At 36.6% G+C, this 20011-nt stretch overlaps 1 protein-coding gene across 5 annotated transcripts in view; it reads left to right on the top strand.

Moving 5' to 3' along the window:
- Positions 1–20011, top strand: part of scaper (S-phase cyclin A-associated protein in the ER) — a 63108-nt gene that overhangs the window by 21818 nt on the left and 21279 nt on the right. For all 5 annotated transcript variants that reach the window (XM_044124242.1, XM_044124240.1, XM_044124239.1 and 2 more), the window contains 4 exons: positions 2261–2397; positions 8356–8421; positions 9124–9250; positions 14635–14750. In XM_044124242.1, coding sequence (XP_043980177.1) covers positions 2261–2397; positions 8356–8421; positions 9124–9250; positions 14635–14750 — 446 coding nt within the window. The remainder of the gene's footprint in view (positions 1–2260; positions 2398–8355; positions 8422–9123; positions 9251–14634; positions 14751–20011) is intronic.

Raw genomic sequence — 20011 nt, 5'->3', positions numbered from 1 at the left:
CTACTACTACTACATCCATTGCCAGTGTTACAACTAAGAATATATCCACTACTACTATTACAGTACTACTGATAATAAAAAATAATAATGTGCAAAATACATTTTTTATTTTAAATATCTAAATAAATCGGTGTGTTTTAAATTTTAAAGCAATTTACAATCAGAATATTGATTGGAAAAAAACATATTTATTCAATCTGCCCAATAAAAAGTTTGTGGTCCATATAAATCATTACATATTCAGTTTGAAACATGTATTTATATACCTAATATCCTTGAAACAATACAAACTTGTTTTAGCTACATATGATGAGGTAGTGCTTTATATATGACTTAAATGCTACTATATCACTTCAGAAAAAGAAGGTTATGATAAAGCTGTATAACTAATATGTGGTGCTTGATGTTGTTATCTTGTTCTGAAACACTAAAACTAATATGATTGTGGCAATTTGATCTTTTGTAGAAGGATAGCTTTACCTATAAATCATTACATATTTAGTTTGAAACATGTATTTATATACCTAATATGCTATTATACAAAACAAAAATACACATTTGTAATAGCTTGATGTTATCTTGTTCACTTTTAGAATTTGTTTGATCTGGCCATGACATGCAGATGTATGTCAGAAGGGTATTGACTAAAGCACCAATCCTGTAAAATACACATTTGTAAAACGCTTCCTTTTTAGAAGTTTGACTGGCCATGTTGTCAGGAGTAAGCGCCCATTTCTGCCATCAGAGCGTCTTTGGTGCTTTGTTTCTGTGGTAGACGGCTGTCTGTCATCAAGGCTGAAACTCTTAACTGCTAAACTTGCCAAGACGTTGTAGTTTGTGTCTCAGTGTTGTCCACTGATATTCCATCAGCGTTTGATCTAGATATTGAGATTTTTGTAATCCATGATGTTTTGGTTTAGATGACTAAAATACTTCCATTAGGTAAGTGGCTGGCGCCTCTCAGAGATATTACACATCAGCTACTTCTCAATCACAAGACAGCTTTGGTCATGAGTCACGACTGACCTGGCAATATTAGTGATAAGAGGGGAAAGGTACATGCGTATAAGGAATATAGAGATTTAAATGTAATGAATGACTTGATTTCAAAAATCCTACAGCAAAATACTTTAAACAGCACAACAGACTTTGTCACATGGAAATTAAATTTCTTGAAAATAAGACATGTGCTATAATTTGTTCTAAGTTTTTTGAATTAATTAGGTATAACAAGAAAATATTTAGATTTACTCTGCTAATGTGATGACCATCTTTTTAGGCTTTAGGTTTTGTTTTCAAAATGTAATCCATGCCTTTTATTCTTATGGAAAGACCGTTTCACTTTCTATAGGTTAAGTTTGGATTCAGTCTGTACTTTTGTGGGACTAATTTGCTTTTGCACAATTGAGGTTTTTATTACCCCTCTCAGTAACAGCCTCCATTCAGACAGCAGGTGCAGAGACAACACTTGACCAAAGGCTATGGTATCCCACACACAGGTTAGCTCCACTACTGAAAAGAAGCCCTTTATCTGATGGCCATCCTATTCTCTGGGGTGCTAGATGACAGGATAATTGGGTAATTGGTTTCTTGCACATGCATCGTAGTGTCCAAATGGAGTTACATTCCCCTGTCTGCTGGTGGAAACATCAGAATCATTTGACAGTGCCCAGACAGAAGGTAACAACTCCAGGGGGCTTGCATATGTATGGGTGGGCTTGTAGATATAAAAGACAATGGAGAGTTAGAGGTAATCACTTGTCCTGGTGGTACACAATGTAGATCTTTTTACATGTTTGTGAGCTGTTGTGTATTTACAAGAAAACTACACCAATCAAGATTTTGAGCCATTTCTTCCTTCTATTTTTATTCTCTAATTGCTAATGGGTATGGTGTGTTCACTGATATGAAAAAAAAGTTATTTTGAATTTCTTAACCACCTGTCACCAGGTGGCACTCATCAAGCTAAAATGTATCCAATTCTGATCAATAGCTGGTTCCTTTGTGGGTGCTTTTGTGTTTATTGTGCAATAACGTTTCAACCTAAGTTGTTTTGGCTTTGACAAAAAATTATGTTTCATATGTTAGGTGTGTACAGCCCAGCAACAGTTGACTGAATAGTTTAAACATCCAGAAAATTAAGCTGGTGGTTCAGTTTCACTCTGTGTTATATATTTTTATCTTCTACAATGGATTACATTTGCCATCAATCATTTTCCAGCTGCATATAAGCCACATACCTTTTTCCATTATTTTTTAGGAGCACCTCTCCTTAAAGAAGTATATTGTGGACATACTGACAGACAGCTCCGTTTCCTCTGAGAGTGTAAAGGATGGTGAAGAGCGCCAGAAAGCGAGGAAGAAAGCAAAGAAGCTTCGTGCCAGAATGAACTCCAGGTAATAACATCCTCTTTTTCTCTAATTCTGTCCAACAGTTTTTTGTCCCGCTTGACCCTTATCTTCTCACACAGTCGAAACAAACCTGAGCCAGAACTTTTTATATATATATATATATATATATATATGTGACAAGGAGTCAGAAAGCAGATTATATTTGCATCCTTGCTGTCTACAAGATGGCACTGATGAGGTGAATTTATGACCACTTTCTGTGATTGGGGAGCAAAGCTGCGGATCGATCCATAGGTCCTCTTCTTCCCTCTGTAAAGAGCTCTTCTCCAAATTGCTGCCATAGCACCGCCAAATCTGAAGTCTCCTTTCGTGTACAAGATATATGTTAAAGGCCGTATGAGCATGTCTATTTTTTTCTTCTTCTACATTATTGATTTTTAAATGATACATCAAAGTAAATCAATAGTAATCAACAAATGGGAGGTGACTGTGCTATATGTCATAACCTGAACTTCAACTCTGTCAGATTAATTCACTGTCCAAAACAGGAGAATGGAAAGAGACAATGTTAACAGTTTTTATTGACTAACAGCAGGTATAGAGTTGTTATTGAGGCAGCTTATTGAAGGATTTCATCATAAACAAATTATCATCAACACATGAGATCTGTTTTATATACACTCTCACACACACTTGTGTACACTTTTCAAACTGTGATAGTCTAATTAATTTACCACTATGAAACTTCAAATAAATGATGTCATGCTTTTAAAAAAGTGTGAACACCAATCTAAAATGATTTGGAAACAAATTAATTGTTTCTAAATGATTCTCTCCATTTTTCATAATAAGAGTTATTTTTCAGCCACATTGTGTTTGAGGTATGACCTGATGGGAAATGTTGAATTAAAGTTTGATACAAAAAGGAAAGTGAAGTTTCTCCAGCAGTATATGTTTTTTGCACGTGTTTTTCTTTTTGTTTTGTTTTGGGGTTTTTTTAAGAGGCTTTATTTTTCTGGTTAAAATCTATACTTCTATATTTAGCTTGAAGTTATAACAAAATGAATTGGAGAAAAACGAAACAAATCATTTTCTAGATTTCCCATAATAAAATACTTTTGTTTGACATATTACCTGTAAATTTGGGCACTCTTAAGTTGAATACAAATTGTAGAAAAGTGAAGTTACTTTCACTCATTCTGTCATAATAATTTTGGCATTTGTGGGGTTTTGTTTTTGTGTCTTTTTTTAATCTATAAAACTGTAACTTCAAAACTGAGATATGTGTTGTTAGTTTGTGCAATGTTATATCCCTACAATGAACACATAGAAGTGTGTTAAAAGTGTTGGTAATCTTGCACACATTTGAAATAGCTTGAGTGGCTGAGAATCAAACTTCTTAGCTCCCAGGATTCTTTTAACTGATCCATAGCTGCTGCCTACCCCAACCAACCTCACTCAAGAGTTATTGCAAACCTTCCTGTGAGAAAAATAATGTCTTCAATTGGTGAAGCTATCCTCAAACTGTTGTGTTAGACCATGGGTCACCTGCTAAAGTTATTGATGCACTAGATTTTTAAGAAGGCAGTTTGGATTCAGAAGGACCACCTTGAATTAAAATGGCAAGAGTTGTACACCTGATGATGATAATACTGGAAGGCAACAACAGCTTTACTTTTCCCTGAAGGTAACTTTTTGGAGCAAATATTTTTAAAGTAATCGTTTAATATATTCCTGCTGCAACTACAAGTGAACTTTTTTGTAAGCTCATAGTTACTCTTAGCCTAGCCTCTACCAACTGCACACTGTGCCTATAAAAACTTCTTAACCCTTTGGATGTTTTACCCTTTTATGACTTTCAAGTATGACAGCAACATTTGGCTCTTTTTTTTCACAAAAAATACTGTTAAATTGAAAACTGATTTCTATAAAGTAAAAAATAAAGTCTTTAACAGGAAAGGATTGATTGCATAAACATTCAACCCCTTTAAAATTGTCTAGTGAATTTGTCCTAATAATGTCGCAATGAGTGGAATGGAGATCACCTGAGTACAGTGAGGCAGTCTCAAGTGACTCTAGTATAAAGACACCTGTGTCTGGAAGGTCCATTCACTAGTTAATCAGTATTCCTGGCTACTATTACAGTATGAAGACAAAACAAAAAAAGAAAAACCTGTTCAAGCAAATCAGAGAAGATGTTATTGAAAAGTATCAATCAAAGGGTGAATACCAAAAAAATCTTTGAGTCAGTAATCATCCCCTACGGTTCAGTTAAATCCATCATCGAGAACAGGAAGGATTATTTTTCATGTAAATCTGCCTAGGTCAGACAGTCTTCATAAACTGAGTGACCGTGCAAGCAGGAGACTAGTGCGAGAGGCCACAAGGAAACCTGTGACTACATTGAAGGAGCTACAAGCTTCTGCACCTGAGGTAGGATAAACTCTTCAGACAAGAACTGTCGCCTGGGTTTTTCACCAGTCAAAGCTTTATGGGAGATCGGCAATGAGAAAGACACCGCTGGAAAAAAACACACATCAAGTTTGACAAAAGACATGTGGGAGACTCCGAAGCCACATCATCCCAGCTGTGGAGACATTTCTCAGCAGCAGGCCCTGGAAGGCTTGTAAAGATAGAAGGTCAAATTAATTTAACCATATGTAGGAAAGTCCTGGAGAACAATTTGTTCCTACCTGCAAGAGAACTATGGCTTTGGAGAACATTTATTTTCCAGCAAGATAAAAACCAGAAGCATCCTGCTAAATCTACACAGAAATGGTTTGAAGACAAATTTGGTGGATATTCTGTAGTGGCCTAGTCGAAGCCCAAACCTTAATCTCCGAGAGAATTTGTAGCTGAACTCGAAAAGAGCCGATCCCCACCAACCTGTCAGAACTTGATCAGTTTTACAAGGAAAATGGAGTGAAATTGCTTTATCCAGATGCTTCATTTCAGCCTGACTGAGACAATCCAAATACACTCTGGTTGCATTGCAGCCAAAGTTGAGTCTACTAAATTTTGTTGTCAAAAAAGCCAAATTTTGTTGCTCACGATTGATTTGTAAAAGAAATAAAAATTATAAAATATCCAAGGGGGTGAGTACTTTTTATTACCAATTTTTTGATAGGGTCCCTTAAATTCACAAGTTTGATTTTTACTTCTTGAGTCTTAAAAGTTGAGCCTTCATGGCTAAATGAAAGGGAAAAACTGCCCATTGATGTCTCAGCTAGAATCTGACAAAATTTGATCCAAGAATGAAATGTACGGTACTCAAGACAGGCACTGATGCATTAAGTTTTATTTCATGCGAGAGCCAAACCTGGATTCTTCAGGCTTTTATGGCTCTTTTTCATCCAACAAAGTTAATCATCCACATCGCATAATTTCAAGTTCTTTCTGTGTGAGAGTCTGGATCAAGCCCAGGTGCATGCTTGACCAACTGCCATAACTAACTGAATCTGCGCTGAGTTTTAACTAATTTCTTGTGGCAAAATGTTCATAGCTAACTCAGTTTATTTATATTTTGTAGTAAGGATGGAATGAAGTGGTGGGCTGCAAAAGGACGACTATTCATTGAGAACCAGTCATATGTCAGTAGTACGGTATATGTAAAAATTCTTTAGCTTATAAACAATCCTCAATAAAAAATAGCCTTAAATTTAAGAAAGCTTAAGAATATTTAAGAAATCAATCACAGTAATCTTTAATGAACAGATATGATGACACAAATCCTCTTTGTAGATGGAAACTAAATCTCATAATTTCCGAACTCCCTTTCTAACCTGGAAAATAATCTGGTTTAATGAATATGGAGTTGTCCTTGATCATCCAGACTAGTCTGATCTGAATTGTGAAATGGCTGGAGATCACTTAGTCAGATGGTTTTCTACATTGATTGTTACTGTTGAGCATAGGTTTTACTTAAAGCTCATTCTGAACATATTGTCTTTATATTGCTGGAGTCCTGCTATATTGGTGATTTACTAACTAAAAACAAGTTTTACTTTTGTGAAACACATTTCTTCTTTCCTCATCACAACAACCGCTCCATCATAATCATGTTTGTGTAAGGCAGACTTATTTTCAAGCCCTCATTACAGATAATGTATGAATTATGAGAAATTTCTTAAGATAATATATTACTGTTATGCTTTTCAGAAGAGAGTATAAATTCTTAAATGACTTAAGAGACAATTACAAGCTTAAACAACCATCCATCTCCCACACTTTATTCTCTGTACTGGTGGGGGTTTTTTTGCCTTTGAGAGTCTCAGCGGTGCTGCGAAAGTGACAACATGATCTGCCTCTGTTCACCATCACTCTGCAGCAGACCCGCTGAGACCAGCACTCAAAGGCAGCAGCCCTTTAGAGGTCATAAATAACACAGAGCTCCCGTAAACATAAAGGTGAGCCACTTCACCGCTGGGTGGAAATGAACCATTTTATTGGAACACCGTATGGTGTCTGTAAAAAGTGAGGGGTTCCCACACCCATGCGCTCAATGCTGTAATGCAGTACTGTTGTATCATAAAACAGTGCAATCGTACCTTAGCCAGCATTTTTATTTTTACTCAATTTGACCAACATTCAATAATGAATGTTTTTGAATTCAAAATAAACTAGTTTATTTTTATGTAAGCAGCATTTAACCAGTAAGAGCAAGACGGTGAATGTTCGTTCTTTCCAGGAGCATCCTTGATTTGCACTTATACACATATGAAGTGTTTGCTGTTGATCTAACCTTTAATTATTATGCTGTTTTAGATTTGATAGATAACATTTAGTTCATAATGGTCAAAGAAACCTGATTCTTTATACGCACAATAAATTCATTATTTCTTGATGTTATTTCTATGCCTTTCCTGTAGCTTTTGCTACCCTCTTTTCTTTATTTAGAGTCCTAAAGAATGACTTTAACTAATTCCTTTTTAACCTAAAAGGGTATAAAAAAAATTCAAATATTTGAAAAAGTAGTAAACAACAGTCCTCTGTTTTTTACTTTTTTAATTTACATCTTATTTCTTCCTTCCTTAGGTGTCTTACCTTTGTCTCATTGTTCGTTGCTTACTGTGCAATTAGTTGTCATGCTCTAAGGGTTCCTGCACAGTCATAGGAAGTCTGTTAAGAATGAAAATGGCTTTTATCATTTTCCAAGTCTGGAATTGAACATTGTCTTCTGGATTTGAGGAACACGCATATATTAAACCCAACTAGATTAATTGTTTGTATAAGTATCAAAACTCAAGTCCTGAAAAGTACAGATTGTTGAACTGAAAAATATGTAGGAAATCTGTGTTCTACTAATTGACTACGCTTAAGTACCTGAGTTCATTAGTTGATCAAGCATAGCTGGTCCTGATTTTATAATGTAGAATATGGACAAATGCACCTGTCTGATCCCTGCAAGTATCTGATTCCATCAATCATGAGATTAATTACTGGAAAGCCCTTGTTCGGACTTTGATCAATAGTTTCTTATCATGTTTGGGAATTCCTGATAAAAAGGGTATTTACCCTTAATCAGATTTCTCTTGCAAAGATGCACACACACACACACACACACACAAATAAATAAATTACACATATATATTATATATATATAATTTATTTTTTCCCCCTCAACCATATAATGTCTAATGTCACTGAAATAAGATTTTTCTTACTTCCAGACACTGTTAATGTGCAACATCAATTAAAATTTTATACTGTATTCTCAACAAAAGCAAGAATGTAAAGAAAAAAGAATGTAAAGAAAAAAATCCTAGTATTAAGTGTTGATGAGATGAGTTGACGATGGCAAAGCACTTGTCCCTACAGACCCAAAGTCTGTTTATTTTAAGCTGAGTTACATGATGATTGGCTGAGAGGTCAAATAAACTGAGTGGGTTTGAACTGTTTTCCCACTTTTGTCCCACTTTGATCCTCTACTTCCTTTACTGACAGCAAAGGTCTTTTTTTCTTCTTCATGGACTTTAAAGATGTTTTCTGCTTCTCATTTTGCAGAGCGAAGGAATATGAGAATTCAGTGGAGGCAAAGAATCAGGTTCTTGACTCCCCATACAAAGCCAAGTAAGTGTAACTATATTGGTCATTAAAACCTGATCTCTTGTGCTTAAATAATTTTGAAGTTTGTTAAAGAAAAGAAATCTATATGACAAAATATTCAGTTGAACTTCCTTTATGTAAGATTAATTTCAAATAAGAATTTGGACTTTTTTATAATGTGATTTCTTTTTGGTACAAAACCAATCATTTATTGATCTAGTAAGACATTTTAAATTTGGAAAAACTAGTAATAGTTTTATATTAGTACTATATGTGTGATTAGGATCTTTTCCTGTGTATTGTTTGTTTAAGGTACTGTTTTATTTTTTGGTAAATTAGAATAATTTTTAAATTTTAGTTTTAATTTGATTTTAAATTTGATCAAATAGTTTTTACTTTTACTTAATTAAAATGTAATTTTTACTTAAGGTTTTGAAGTATTCTGTTTTATTTCATGTATATTCATTAAGGCATAATAAATCTAATGTCTAACTTAAAAGTTGGACAAATTTACAGTTGTTCTTACATTTACTAGTTATTTTACCACATGTCATTATATTTTTTGACATTAAAGCAGGTCAGTTTTGTTGCATAATGTCTCTAAGATAATAAAGCTTGCAAATGGTTAAATGTATTCACTCTTATTTTTTTAGATCTGCTACTTTTGGTAAATATTTTACATGAAAACTAGTTTGAACAAATTTCCCTACTCTCCTGTCCGTTCAGATTGCAGCGTTTAGTAAAAGACCTACTGAAGCAGCTGCAGGGACAAGATGGAGGACAGTGGGCCAACAACAAAGCATCTGGACTGGACAGAACTCTGGGAGAAATCTCTCGCATCTTAGAGAAACGGGTACTTGAACAAGTCAATTACACATACACAAAGTCTCCAAGCAATTTAGGTGCTTGGATTATGTGCTTGGATTATGTTTTTCGTCTTGCTTTGTTCTAAATGTTTGCTGATTTAGCACTTCAGTGAGCATTAGTGTTTTTGTTGAGATTCACTTTCCTTTTTTACAGTAACATTTATTCCCGCTACCCTGCCCTGGTGATTCCCTAGCTATGAGCAAATTAAAGACTGATACACGCTCTGCAAGAAAAGATAAATGTGTTCTTTTACTGGAGGCAAAAGCAACAAAGATCTTTCTGGCAAGGACATTTCATTCTTCACATGGGCTCAAGGGCGGAACTCTTGGGAAGTTCGCATAGGTCTATCCTCCCACAACATTTGGATATAATACTTGTCGGACACCACACCATAAAAAGATTCTGCCCAGATAAATGTGTCGTCAACAAGCTACAAGAACTCTTACACTTGGGCTGAAAAACCCAAATGATGTAATTTTGTTCTTGTAGTCGTGGGAGAGGAAACAAACTCCTCTGTTCCTGTAGAGTAAAGGCCCGCATTGTGTTTTCACTGTTCACATGTTGCAAGTAGAGGAGCTTCCAAGCACAAGAGCAAATTATGTCGTTTGTTTAGTCAACTGTAAATTCTAGTTTACCAATCAAATAATATAATAAGTGTGAGTGAATTGCTCACAGCTGTAAATTATGTCTATATAAGCGTTAGTTGAAACATCTGCCCCAGAAGGTTTTCTTCTCCCGCAACAAAACGCATCAATTTGAAAGTGTAGTAATTAAGAATTACATTAACAACCTCCATGCTTAAGATGAGGAAAATATACAGCTCACTTCCTGTTACGAGGTGTAAATTTCATGCCACGTTGTGGTTTGAACCTTCACAACAGCCTTCTGTGCATGCCTCTGGGTTTTAGAATAGAGATATTATAATCCTCCAACTGTAGCGACGGGGGCGGCTGGAAGGGCCATTACCAAATTTCCCCAGAGATTTAAAGAAAGAGGTGGCGATGGTGGGTGGCAGAGCATCCTGTAAGAGATGAGGAGGAGACAAGCACGATATGAGCAGCACACAAGCTGTTGCTACATGACGACTCCGCCCCTTAGCTTCACAAACTCCCAGTGGGAGGTCAGGGGTCAGTGGGCCACGGGGTTCTATTCAACAGTAGAGTTGTAGGAAAGAGGCTTATCAAGTCTCTGTCTGCTTACATTTGGTTTGTCTTTTGCCTCAGTTTAAAGGAGATTTTTGAACTCTTTTGGAAAGTTTTATTTTAACACCTATCCTCATAGATACCCAACCATTGTTCAGCAGAACTGTGATTCAGACATGAGAAAGCTTGGGGACCACCTCTAATCTTTTGACAAACTCAAATAAATAATCTCTCCATCAGAGAGTTGCTGTCTGGCCCAAGAGTCACTTCAAATTGAAGCCATTTAGATTATTTAACCTAATAAGCATCTCATGTCACAGACTCACCTAGTGATTTGTTTTTCTCTCCCATATCTGATTCACGTTCTTAGTTAAGTCTTTAGGCAGCATTCAACCCTCCTATTTTGCACTGTTGTTTGTGCCCCTTCCTTCCCACTTTACATCTGACACTAGATCTACTTTCTGACCCAAGCCTGTTTCTCCCTCTGTGGCGTTTAAAGGTTTGTATAATGTCAAACTGCCAGCTTTTTTTTTTTTTTTACTTTATTTACGGTGATTGAGAAAAGCAGGCTTTTTGGCCATTTTTACTTTTATTTTTCTTTCACACACCTGCCTAATTATTAACCATGTTTATTTACTTATAGTAAAAATGTTTACAACCACTTTTATAAGAGGAACGTGTATGACAAGTTGGAGACTTTGAGGAATGTGGTTCTCTGAGGAACCGGCAACTGCAGAGTGTATTTACATTTTCATTTAGTTCCTGTCAAAGTCTGGTTCAGCTGACTGGCGGACCTGATGGAGGTTGTGAGGGCCTGTGGGGGAAGGTGAAGGGCAAAGTGGCGAGACAATGGCATTTCTTGTTTGGGCCTCTGCCTGACTGATAAACCCAGTTTGGATCAGCAGTGTCACAACCATGCAGGCATAAATTACTGGACTCAAGGTAAATAGAGGTTTAAGAAAATTTACGGTTTCAAAACTACTCAGATTTTCAGATGTCATTGTTGTGGTTAAAAATCCTTTTGCAATGCCAATGAAAACGCCAGAGTGGACAGAAGTTTTTCTTTTTGGGTGTGTGTGTGTGTGTGTGTGTGTGTGTGTGCTTTTTGCAGTATAGGGTATTAAAGCAGTGGCCCTCTCCCGCTTGTTGTTAAGCCCTGCATGTCAGATTTTTAGTTTGATTATAGTATACAACTGGACAAGAAACATATTGTCTGCACAGGTAAATATTGAAATGCATCATTCTTCAATGAGATGAATCACATGTCGTAGAATTTTACGCTTGAAAATTAAGCGTTGAAAATATTTAGTCCTGCAATTTTGTGGTTTACAGGTGACCTGGTCCACTGTATGATGATGGCATTCATGTGTACCAAGACTCATTTGTCATATTAATCTGGCTGCTCTGTATTGTAGCATTAAAGGGGGTGTGCACCTGACTTCACGTCACTGATTAAAGTCGATCAAAAATGAAGTCTGCCCTTTTGTTGTCCATCTGTTTGTGGCGCTGCATAACTGAGACTGTGTCATTCTCTTAGCAGTAATTAAAGTTCCTGGTAGGAGGAGACTACTGTGAGCAATTTAGCTGGGCTGCTGGGTTGCAGATATTGTTGCAGGAATCACCAGCTGTCTGGGCCTTCCCATCAGCCGGGACAACAATAGTCTGTCTGGACAATAATTGGATGAGACTGCTCCTGTTGTATAATTCAGGAGCTAATTCTCACCCAGGTGTTGTTGCTCTGGTCTTGGGGAAATTGTCTAACCTGTCACTATGCATTGTTGGGTCTTCTTTAGGTCATTAACAGATAGAGTAGAACCTCAGTGTTTGCTGTATTCTTTTGGGAAGCACAATGATTTCAGACATTTTAACCGTATGAGGAAAAGACGAATAAACTCCTTGTTCTTTACATTTCTTCTTGGTTCATCTCTGTCTGGTGATCAAACTGTTTAAAACATGGTCAACGTCAATCACTTGGCTGTGGACTTTATTTGTTAAGCTAGGAAGGATAGTCTTAGACTTATTTTATTGTCATTGCACAAAGAAACATAAATGAAAGTGTGTGTAATTACATAATATACAAAATAATAATGTGTTGCTAAATATATATAGTCACGAGATTTCCACAGTTATAACCTTAACTGAAAATACCAGAATTCCACTAGAAACAAAAAAATTACCGTAAGAAGATTGTATAACATGACTTGTTTAGAAAGCAGTCACAAGTTCATTTTTAAGGACCTGCTATTTTTTTAGCATAATTTCTTTCCAGGAGGTTACTTAGTTGTGATGCTTATAGAATCGGTATTCTGGTGCCTTGTAACATGATAATAAGCAGTTAGCAGTATCTGTAATTGGATGCAAAAGTTTCTCATTCTCACTCACACATATTCACAGGAAACTAAAGTAGACCATGTACGCTTTAAGTTAGCCTGTTGGTTTAAAGCGAAGTTAACCTTTATATCTCTTGATCATCACAACAAAAAAAATCTGTCAACAGGAATGGAAAGGAACAAACTAGCAAGAAACACTGTTCTGTTTTTGTTTTGCAGGAGTCTCCAGGGTTGGACAGATCCCAGTTTGTTCCTTTAATACCATTTGATAACCTACTATGAAAGAGCTGCTTTTTCTCACTTAGCTTAGAGGCTTTTAGATAGGTGTGTTGATGGGAGAGTTAGCAGTGGGGTTTGGCCAAGCTCTGTGACTGAGACTTAATTGATTAGACATGGAAACTGTGGAAATATACATAAAGGAAGTAAAAATAAGGCCTTACCCAATCATTATTTCAATTCTTTAGGCAGTATACGAGTTATTTCCCATAATGTTTAGGTTATAACATGTGTAATGTTTTTGTCAGATGCACATGTTACACCCTCACAGATCCTTTACAGTGTTCACCAGAATTTAGGAGCAATTTCCTAAGCAGCAGGCATACATGACAGATGAAGAGCTTATATGTAATTTGGAAGAGCACTACTCTCCCAATGTGTTCAGGCTTGTTAGAAACTTCTCATCTGTGGAACAAAAGCACAGATGAAGTGGATGGATTTTAGTGCTGACACAGTGCTAAGGAACCTTGTAGGTTGACATAGTGACGGGCGGTGGAACACATCAACCTGTGGCGTATGAGGGTGGCCCTCTGTCATCAGCTCTGTGCCAGTTTCTATCATCTCTGTCAGCTCAGATACAAACATGCCTGGTAGCCACTGGTTTCTCACGCCTGACTTTGTACTAGTTGATGTAGAGGTTACTATAACAACACCTCTAACCTTCTATCAGTTACTCTATCACTACACAATGACAGGTTGAATCTTTTTACATGTGTACAAATTAAATTCAGTGAAAAGAGCATGGGTCAGTTGCTACCTGGCATAACGGCATACAGCGGTTGTAAAATTGGTTTCAAACTGCAAAAAAATTTCAGTTTTACTCTTTCTACATTTTTAAAGCTGTTGCTGCACACTGCCTTCCTTCAGCCAGCAGAAGGAAAGCTCCCACAAATTTTCCCCGCTTAACAGTATTTCCTGCCTGAAAGAACCCAGCCAACCAATAAGTATTACAAATAATTTTAAGAATAATCATTGATCAATATTGCTGATTTAATTGCTTTTTTGTTCTGAAATGAAATTGATCATTTTTATGTGAAGTATTGTGGTAAAACTGTGGTGTTTTTACGTAAAGGTTGTCAGACTATTCAAAGAAACTAGGAGACAAGCCCGTTGTGAAAGAGTGTGAAGCTTAATAGATGTTAAGGTTGAAAGAAAGAAAGTAGTCCTGTATTCAAATAACATGTTGTAGTAATCCTAGTAGAAACTGACACAGCAGGTGTGGTAAGACATAAGCACTTAAAAAGGACCCTCCAGTTTTATAGTCTAAATAGATTCTAGTATCCTGATTTCTCCAGTTGCCCTGTTCTTTAATTACCAGACTGACATTTTCTCACTTTCACTTGGTCTGTTGTCATCTGCCGAGACCACCCTGGTGCTAACTAGAGCCTGCAGACCATTTGCCTTTAACTGAAACTTGATTGTTGTGGGGCGGAGCCAGGCTGTGCACTTTTGAGATTAAACAGGAATACTTGAGGGACCACTTTGTTTCAGATTTCAGTCCCTCGCCTCCGTAGGAGAGGAAAAAGGTTCCCTCCCTGCTCAGTGCTGTATAATCCCCTGTCCAACCGGCTTTCCGCTGTCCCCCACTGACTGTAACTCTTTCTGTCTCTTTGACTCGACAGAATAATGCAGACCAAGTGGCCTTCCAAGTGGGCGGTGGCCTGAGTGCTTTGGAGCAAATTTTGCAGGTCATCACTTCTGTTACCACACCCACTGCTGTCCCACGTATTCCTGTCAAGTGAGTACAATCCACAAACTTCCCAATATTATTATTTTTCTGCCACTTGCTATCTCCAAGTGCAATGAGAGGTTGTGGCCACATTTGTTATGATGTGACAAAGTTTCAGTTTCAAGCCAGCAGGGTGAGCTGTCTCTTTAGCTTGTAGTCCTCTTTGACTTTGTTTTTTATTTTTTTCATCATCACCAGTTGCTTTTAAAAACTGAGGGACACTCAGCATTGACTCTGTGTTTTCTTTTTAGAAGAAGTGCAACTTTATTTTTAGCTTAATAATTATTGCTAGAAAAGACACCTGTGTTATTCTTATTTGCTTGAAGTGATATTTATTTTCTAAGTTTAATTTTCTTTATGTAAATTTGTTGAGCCAGAATATTTTTTAGGAACAATACTATCCATAAGAACCATTCCAAGAAGTTCATTTTATTTTTGTCATTGTCTCCTAAAACAAGTAGATGCAGTTCAGTCTTGCTTGTTTTTTGTGTTAATGGTTATTTTTATATTAAATATTATAAAACAGTATTTAGATCATTAGGTGTATTTGACAGAAGGAAAAGTTGTTTTTTATGACAAACAGAATAAAGTTTAACAAACAAACTTATTTAGTAATATCTGAAGAAAAAATCTGTTTATTGGTTAGGAAAAAGTTAAGCCCAGATCTGATTTTGAAATGATCAAAGATTCCTCTTTGGGGTTATACAGATGCCTCACAATTTTTTATTTTTTATGATGTATGTAGACTAATATTCATCCACATCCTGTTCTTATATTAACCAATCCTACGCTCTTAATGTCCTCCTTTCTTGGGGTCTTTGTAACTTTGTTTTCCTGCATCATTTTCTCTTTCGGGATTTACATAAGTATAGTTGGTTAATCTTCATTGAAATAAATTATTACAGCAGTTTGTTACAATAAATCGTCTGAAAATGCGTTCAGTGTTCCACTTTTAAGGAACATGCTGTAGTTGTATTTCTCTTATTGGTATGGGTTTGTGTTATTCTCCCAAAACATAAAAGGCACATGTGTCCCATCTATTATATAGAGCATGGAACATTTTCAGTTGGGGTCTGCATGGCCTGCTGTAGATAACCCCAAAGAGACTGCTGTGCTCACAAGTGGAACTCTGTAATGGACTCGAATGGCCTTGCTCTCCCATTCATTAGCATTTATTGGTTTCTCTGTCTCTGCTAATGGACAAATGCTTCTTATATTTATAAGGCTTTTAAAGGACATGGCATATGTATTGATTTTTTTTTTTTCTTCTCGTATATTTCAGAGCCTTTCAATCTTGGTTGCAATATGAAGGAATTCCAAACTCACTTCTGTATTTGAAGAAATAAGATTGTGAGCAGTGTCTTTCTGCTCACAATAGTATTGCAGTACAGATGTACAGATGTACGATGCATTTAAATTTTCTTGCCTATTAATACTTGTTTTTGCTTTAGTCTGATGAAGACGGGACCCATTCTTTTTCTACATTCCTACTTTTCAGGCAAACACAGAGGGATTTTTGCCTGATGCTAAACTGATGATTGACTGAGCTGCTAAGAATTTTTAAAATTCTGAGCCGTTTTAATCAGTGAAGAACAATTCAGTCCTGATTTGACTTCATTTGGGGTTGTTTTAAAAAAGCTCCCATCTAAAGTAGTCCCAATGACTAAAACTCATCTGAAATTGCTTTTCTTAATATTTTCACAAATAAAGCTACTGCAGATCATGAACTGTGTTTTGAACTGATTTCTTACACTTCTGGTTTGATGAGTTAACATATTTTGGGTTTCAACTAGACATCATCAATTGCAGTCCATATTTGTTTAAAAGAAAACAGCAAATTTATCCTTATGCTTATCACCAGATTGGAAGCCCAGGATTGCACTGAAACATCTTGCATTGTTGGCACATTTCTAACAAGAAGTTATGTACAAATTCAATGATTCTTACAAATCACTGAGTAATTCCTTTCTATAAATAGAATAAATGTTTAATAAATAACTAATTTGTTTAAAAGAAACAATAGAAACAAGATGGCAATGGTATAGTTATATATATGAGCATATTAAATCCAAAGTGTAGAAATTTGTTTTAGTTCAACTTTCTTAGCTCATTTATCATGAAATGCAAGACAGGTTAGACTTTCCTTTTGTGTCACTCAGGTCAGTCCAGCTCATGACACAATTCGACACAAGGACACAACCTGGCTGTCTGCTTATCACAATCTGTCATCTGGATTGCTGCGTGGCCTAATGGGCTTCCATACAGACTCTAGCCCCAGAGTGTGCCACATTATCTGTTTACAGAGATGCTGCTATATTGATCACCTCATCCCGCCAGATAAGCAGAGTGATTTACAAAAAAGGCAGCTGCCGAGATGCTCGCGCCATATCTCTCCCCAGGGAGTCTGATTCCATCTTGTAAGCATTACATTAATGAGCTAATTCCTCTACAAGGCTGCGCTAATGTTCTGGTGTAACGCTGCGGTCGCTGTGGAGTGCAGAAGGGAGTTTATGCAGCTCAACTGATGAGCTAACTTACGACTAGCGGTACAAGAACGTCATAGACGATGTTGGACACATCTGTAGATTTGGGTCCAGTAATTTTACCAATTGGTTACAGTTCCACAAAGTTAATTACTTTGCCTAGTAACTCATAAATTATGGATTATACAGTATTTTGATTAGTTTTGATAATGACATTTAATAATTTAAACATTAATAATGTCGTTTGAAATTTTGCTTCATCCTATTTCTAATCTAAAACCTAGCTTGTAACTTTAACTGATCTAAGAAGTCGAAAACCACACAAAATCACCAATCAATTAATGTTCAAATAAAATCTTTGTCTTAGCATTTAATTTTCTGAACTTGAATTTGAGCTTGGCACCCTCATATTCAATGCTAGCAGTAGTGATAAACCAATGACAATTTTGTGGCTAGCTTTACAATGAGTGGTTTTTTTCTTTTTTAAGTGTTTGTACATTTTTAAAATGGTTATATCTGTTAAAAACAACAAGTAAAAAAATAGAATTTAAAAAACAGTTTTTTCCTAAAAAGTATAAAATACTAGAGCAACTTGGCTGCAGTGTTTCACCTTCCTGATATCTGCTGAAAATCTTACCCTTTTGCGGCATGAATCATTTCCTTTGAAAAGAACTCCTTAAATGAATGTGCTTGACCTGACCTTTTTTATTTACATTTTTTTAACACCTAACTTGTACTTACTGGCATTGTCTGACAAAAATTGATTTGTAAACGTTCTTATGGTATTTGGGCATGTTGTAAGTTACCAATAAGCGTGAGCTCCAGAGGAACGCACGTGTTAACCCAATTTGTATTTCCTTCACCATCTCGCCTGACCTGGTGTATCCTGTGAAATCAAACCTGCTACCTGTGGTGTTATTTCAGGATGTTTTCTACCATTTGTAAGAGTCTGTGTCCGTTTGTCTGTGCGCACACTCATGTGAATGGTGCAGTGTGACGGCTCATCAGATTTCTCCTCCTTCATACCTGGCCAGTGTGGCACAACAGCCAGAGTTGATGTCTTGGAAGCTCTCAGGGTATCGGAGAGATCAGCAGCAGAATCAAATTAAATGTCATTTAGATGGCAGTGAATGAAGGGATTGTTTGACAGCACAAGGAAATGGATTTGCTCCTCACCTTTTATTTTGGCTGAGGGTTCTTTTTCTTCCCCTGTTTAAGAGGCGGGGGCTCAACCTGATCTGGAAGTTAGTCAGATTTCGACAGTCCAACTCGCGTCAGGCTTGACTGCACACATAGGAAATGCTCAGAAAAGGGTGAGGAATTTGAAACTCTGGTTGAGAAGAGCAGATCTCAGGGTTGATTACTTACAACAGTGACAATAAACCCCTAAAGAGCCCTATACATGATTGTCAGCTGAGCATAGATCTGGACATTTAGCTTCATAAGTTAAGTTAGTGACACAGCTGAAACCTGTGGAAGTTAGTTTTTACTTTTGGTTTTTCCAGAACAACTAATGTATGAATAGTTGGGGGTTACTTTTACAAAGCAGTCTTTATTTCTGGAGCTAATTTAACTTTGTTTTGAATGTTAGCATATAAAATTAAAAGGTCAATTGAGCTCCTAATTCCCCAGTAAATCTGATCATGTGTAGGCCTGTAGGTTAGCCGGTTTGGAGCTCAAACAGGGTTTGACAGAATCAGGTGTGGGTTATTCCTTTACCTTTCAGCCTCATTTCTTTGTAGACGTAACGTGATTTTCACAGGTAAACCTGTTTGCCCTGGCTGTAAGAGGTTAACCACTTGGTGTTTGTGAGCAGATTATGGTGTTTTATTATTTTTGCCTTTATGTCTCTAAATGTTTGTATTTACATTAAGTCAGTCTGTAACGCTTATGCCACAGTATGAGATAAGATAGTTGGTGTTTATGGACATTTTTAAACCCTATTAACCATAATCCCTGTGTAATAAGGTTTCCATTGTGTTGTGGGTTAAGAAATCTGTCCTGCTTACATTGACTGGCAAACAGCAGTCTCCAAAATATTTCTGTGAAACTTGAGAATGGGCGGTGTGGCACTTTACCAAATTGTTCCTCAAAAGAGCTGTCATTGGGGGCTTCAGACTGTGAGATTCCCAGAGAGGTTGTACTATCAAGTGTCATGCTCATCAAGCTCAATTAGGTGGGAGGAAACCAAAGACAAATCACTGTAGTGGTCCATTGTACAAGTTGGTGTAAGGCCATAAACTGAACATGCCTTTGACAACCTCTTCATTTGTCCAGAGATGACCATGCAGCCAATCTTATTAGCTGGCTTACAAAGTTATTGCATGCTCATTACATGGTGCTGGGAGCCTAATCTGTCTTACCAGACATCAGGATATTTTTCTTAGTGGGCTTGGCAAGTCTGAGAAATGGAGCTATATGTGCTTGTTTAAGTTAATTTTGACTGGTAAGCCACAATTATTACATATATTCGTCCCATGGCTTTGTTAATGCCCATTGTACAAGTTATGTTTTGTCTTGCTGACGCTGCGTGAGAATTATAAGTCCTTGTTTCCCTGTCGCTCCCAAAATTGAACCTAAAACGATTAAAAATAACAAATTACACATTTTATTTGATGCAGCCAGTAGGAACACATTTAAAACTATTGTCCATTTTCAATGTTTTGAAGTTTATTACTTTAATCAAGGGAGCCAACACTTTATACATTTTTTACATGGAGAATGCAGAATTAAAACATTTACACAAATTAGTTAAATATGTTCTCCACAGTCCCTACAAAAGACATT

The sequence above is a fragment of the Gambusia affinis genome, linkage group LG08 (genome assembly GCF_019740435.1).
Source record: "Gambusia affinis linkage group LG08, SWU_Gaff_1.0, whole genome shotgun sequence".
Classification (NCBI taxonomy): Eukaryota; Metazoa; Chordata; class Actinopteri; order Cyprinodontiformes; family Poeciliidae; genus Gambusia; species Gambusia affinis.
Note: the sequence above shows the minus strand (reverse complement) of the source record. Positions and strands in the feature narration are given on the sequence as shown.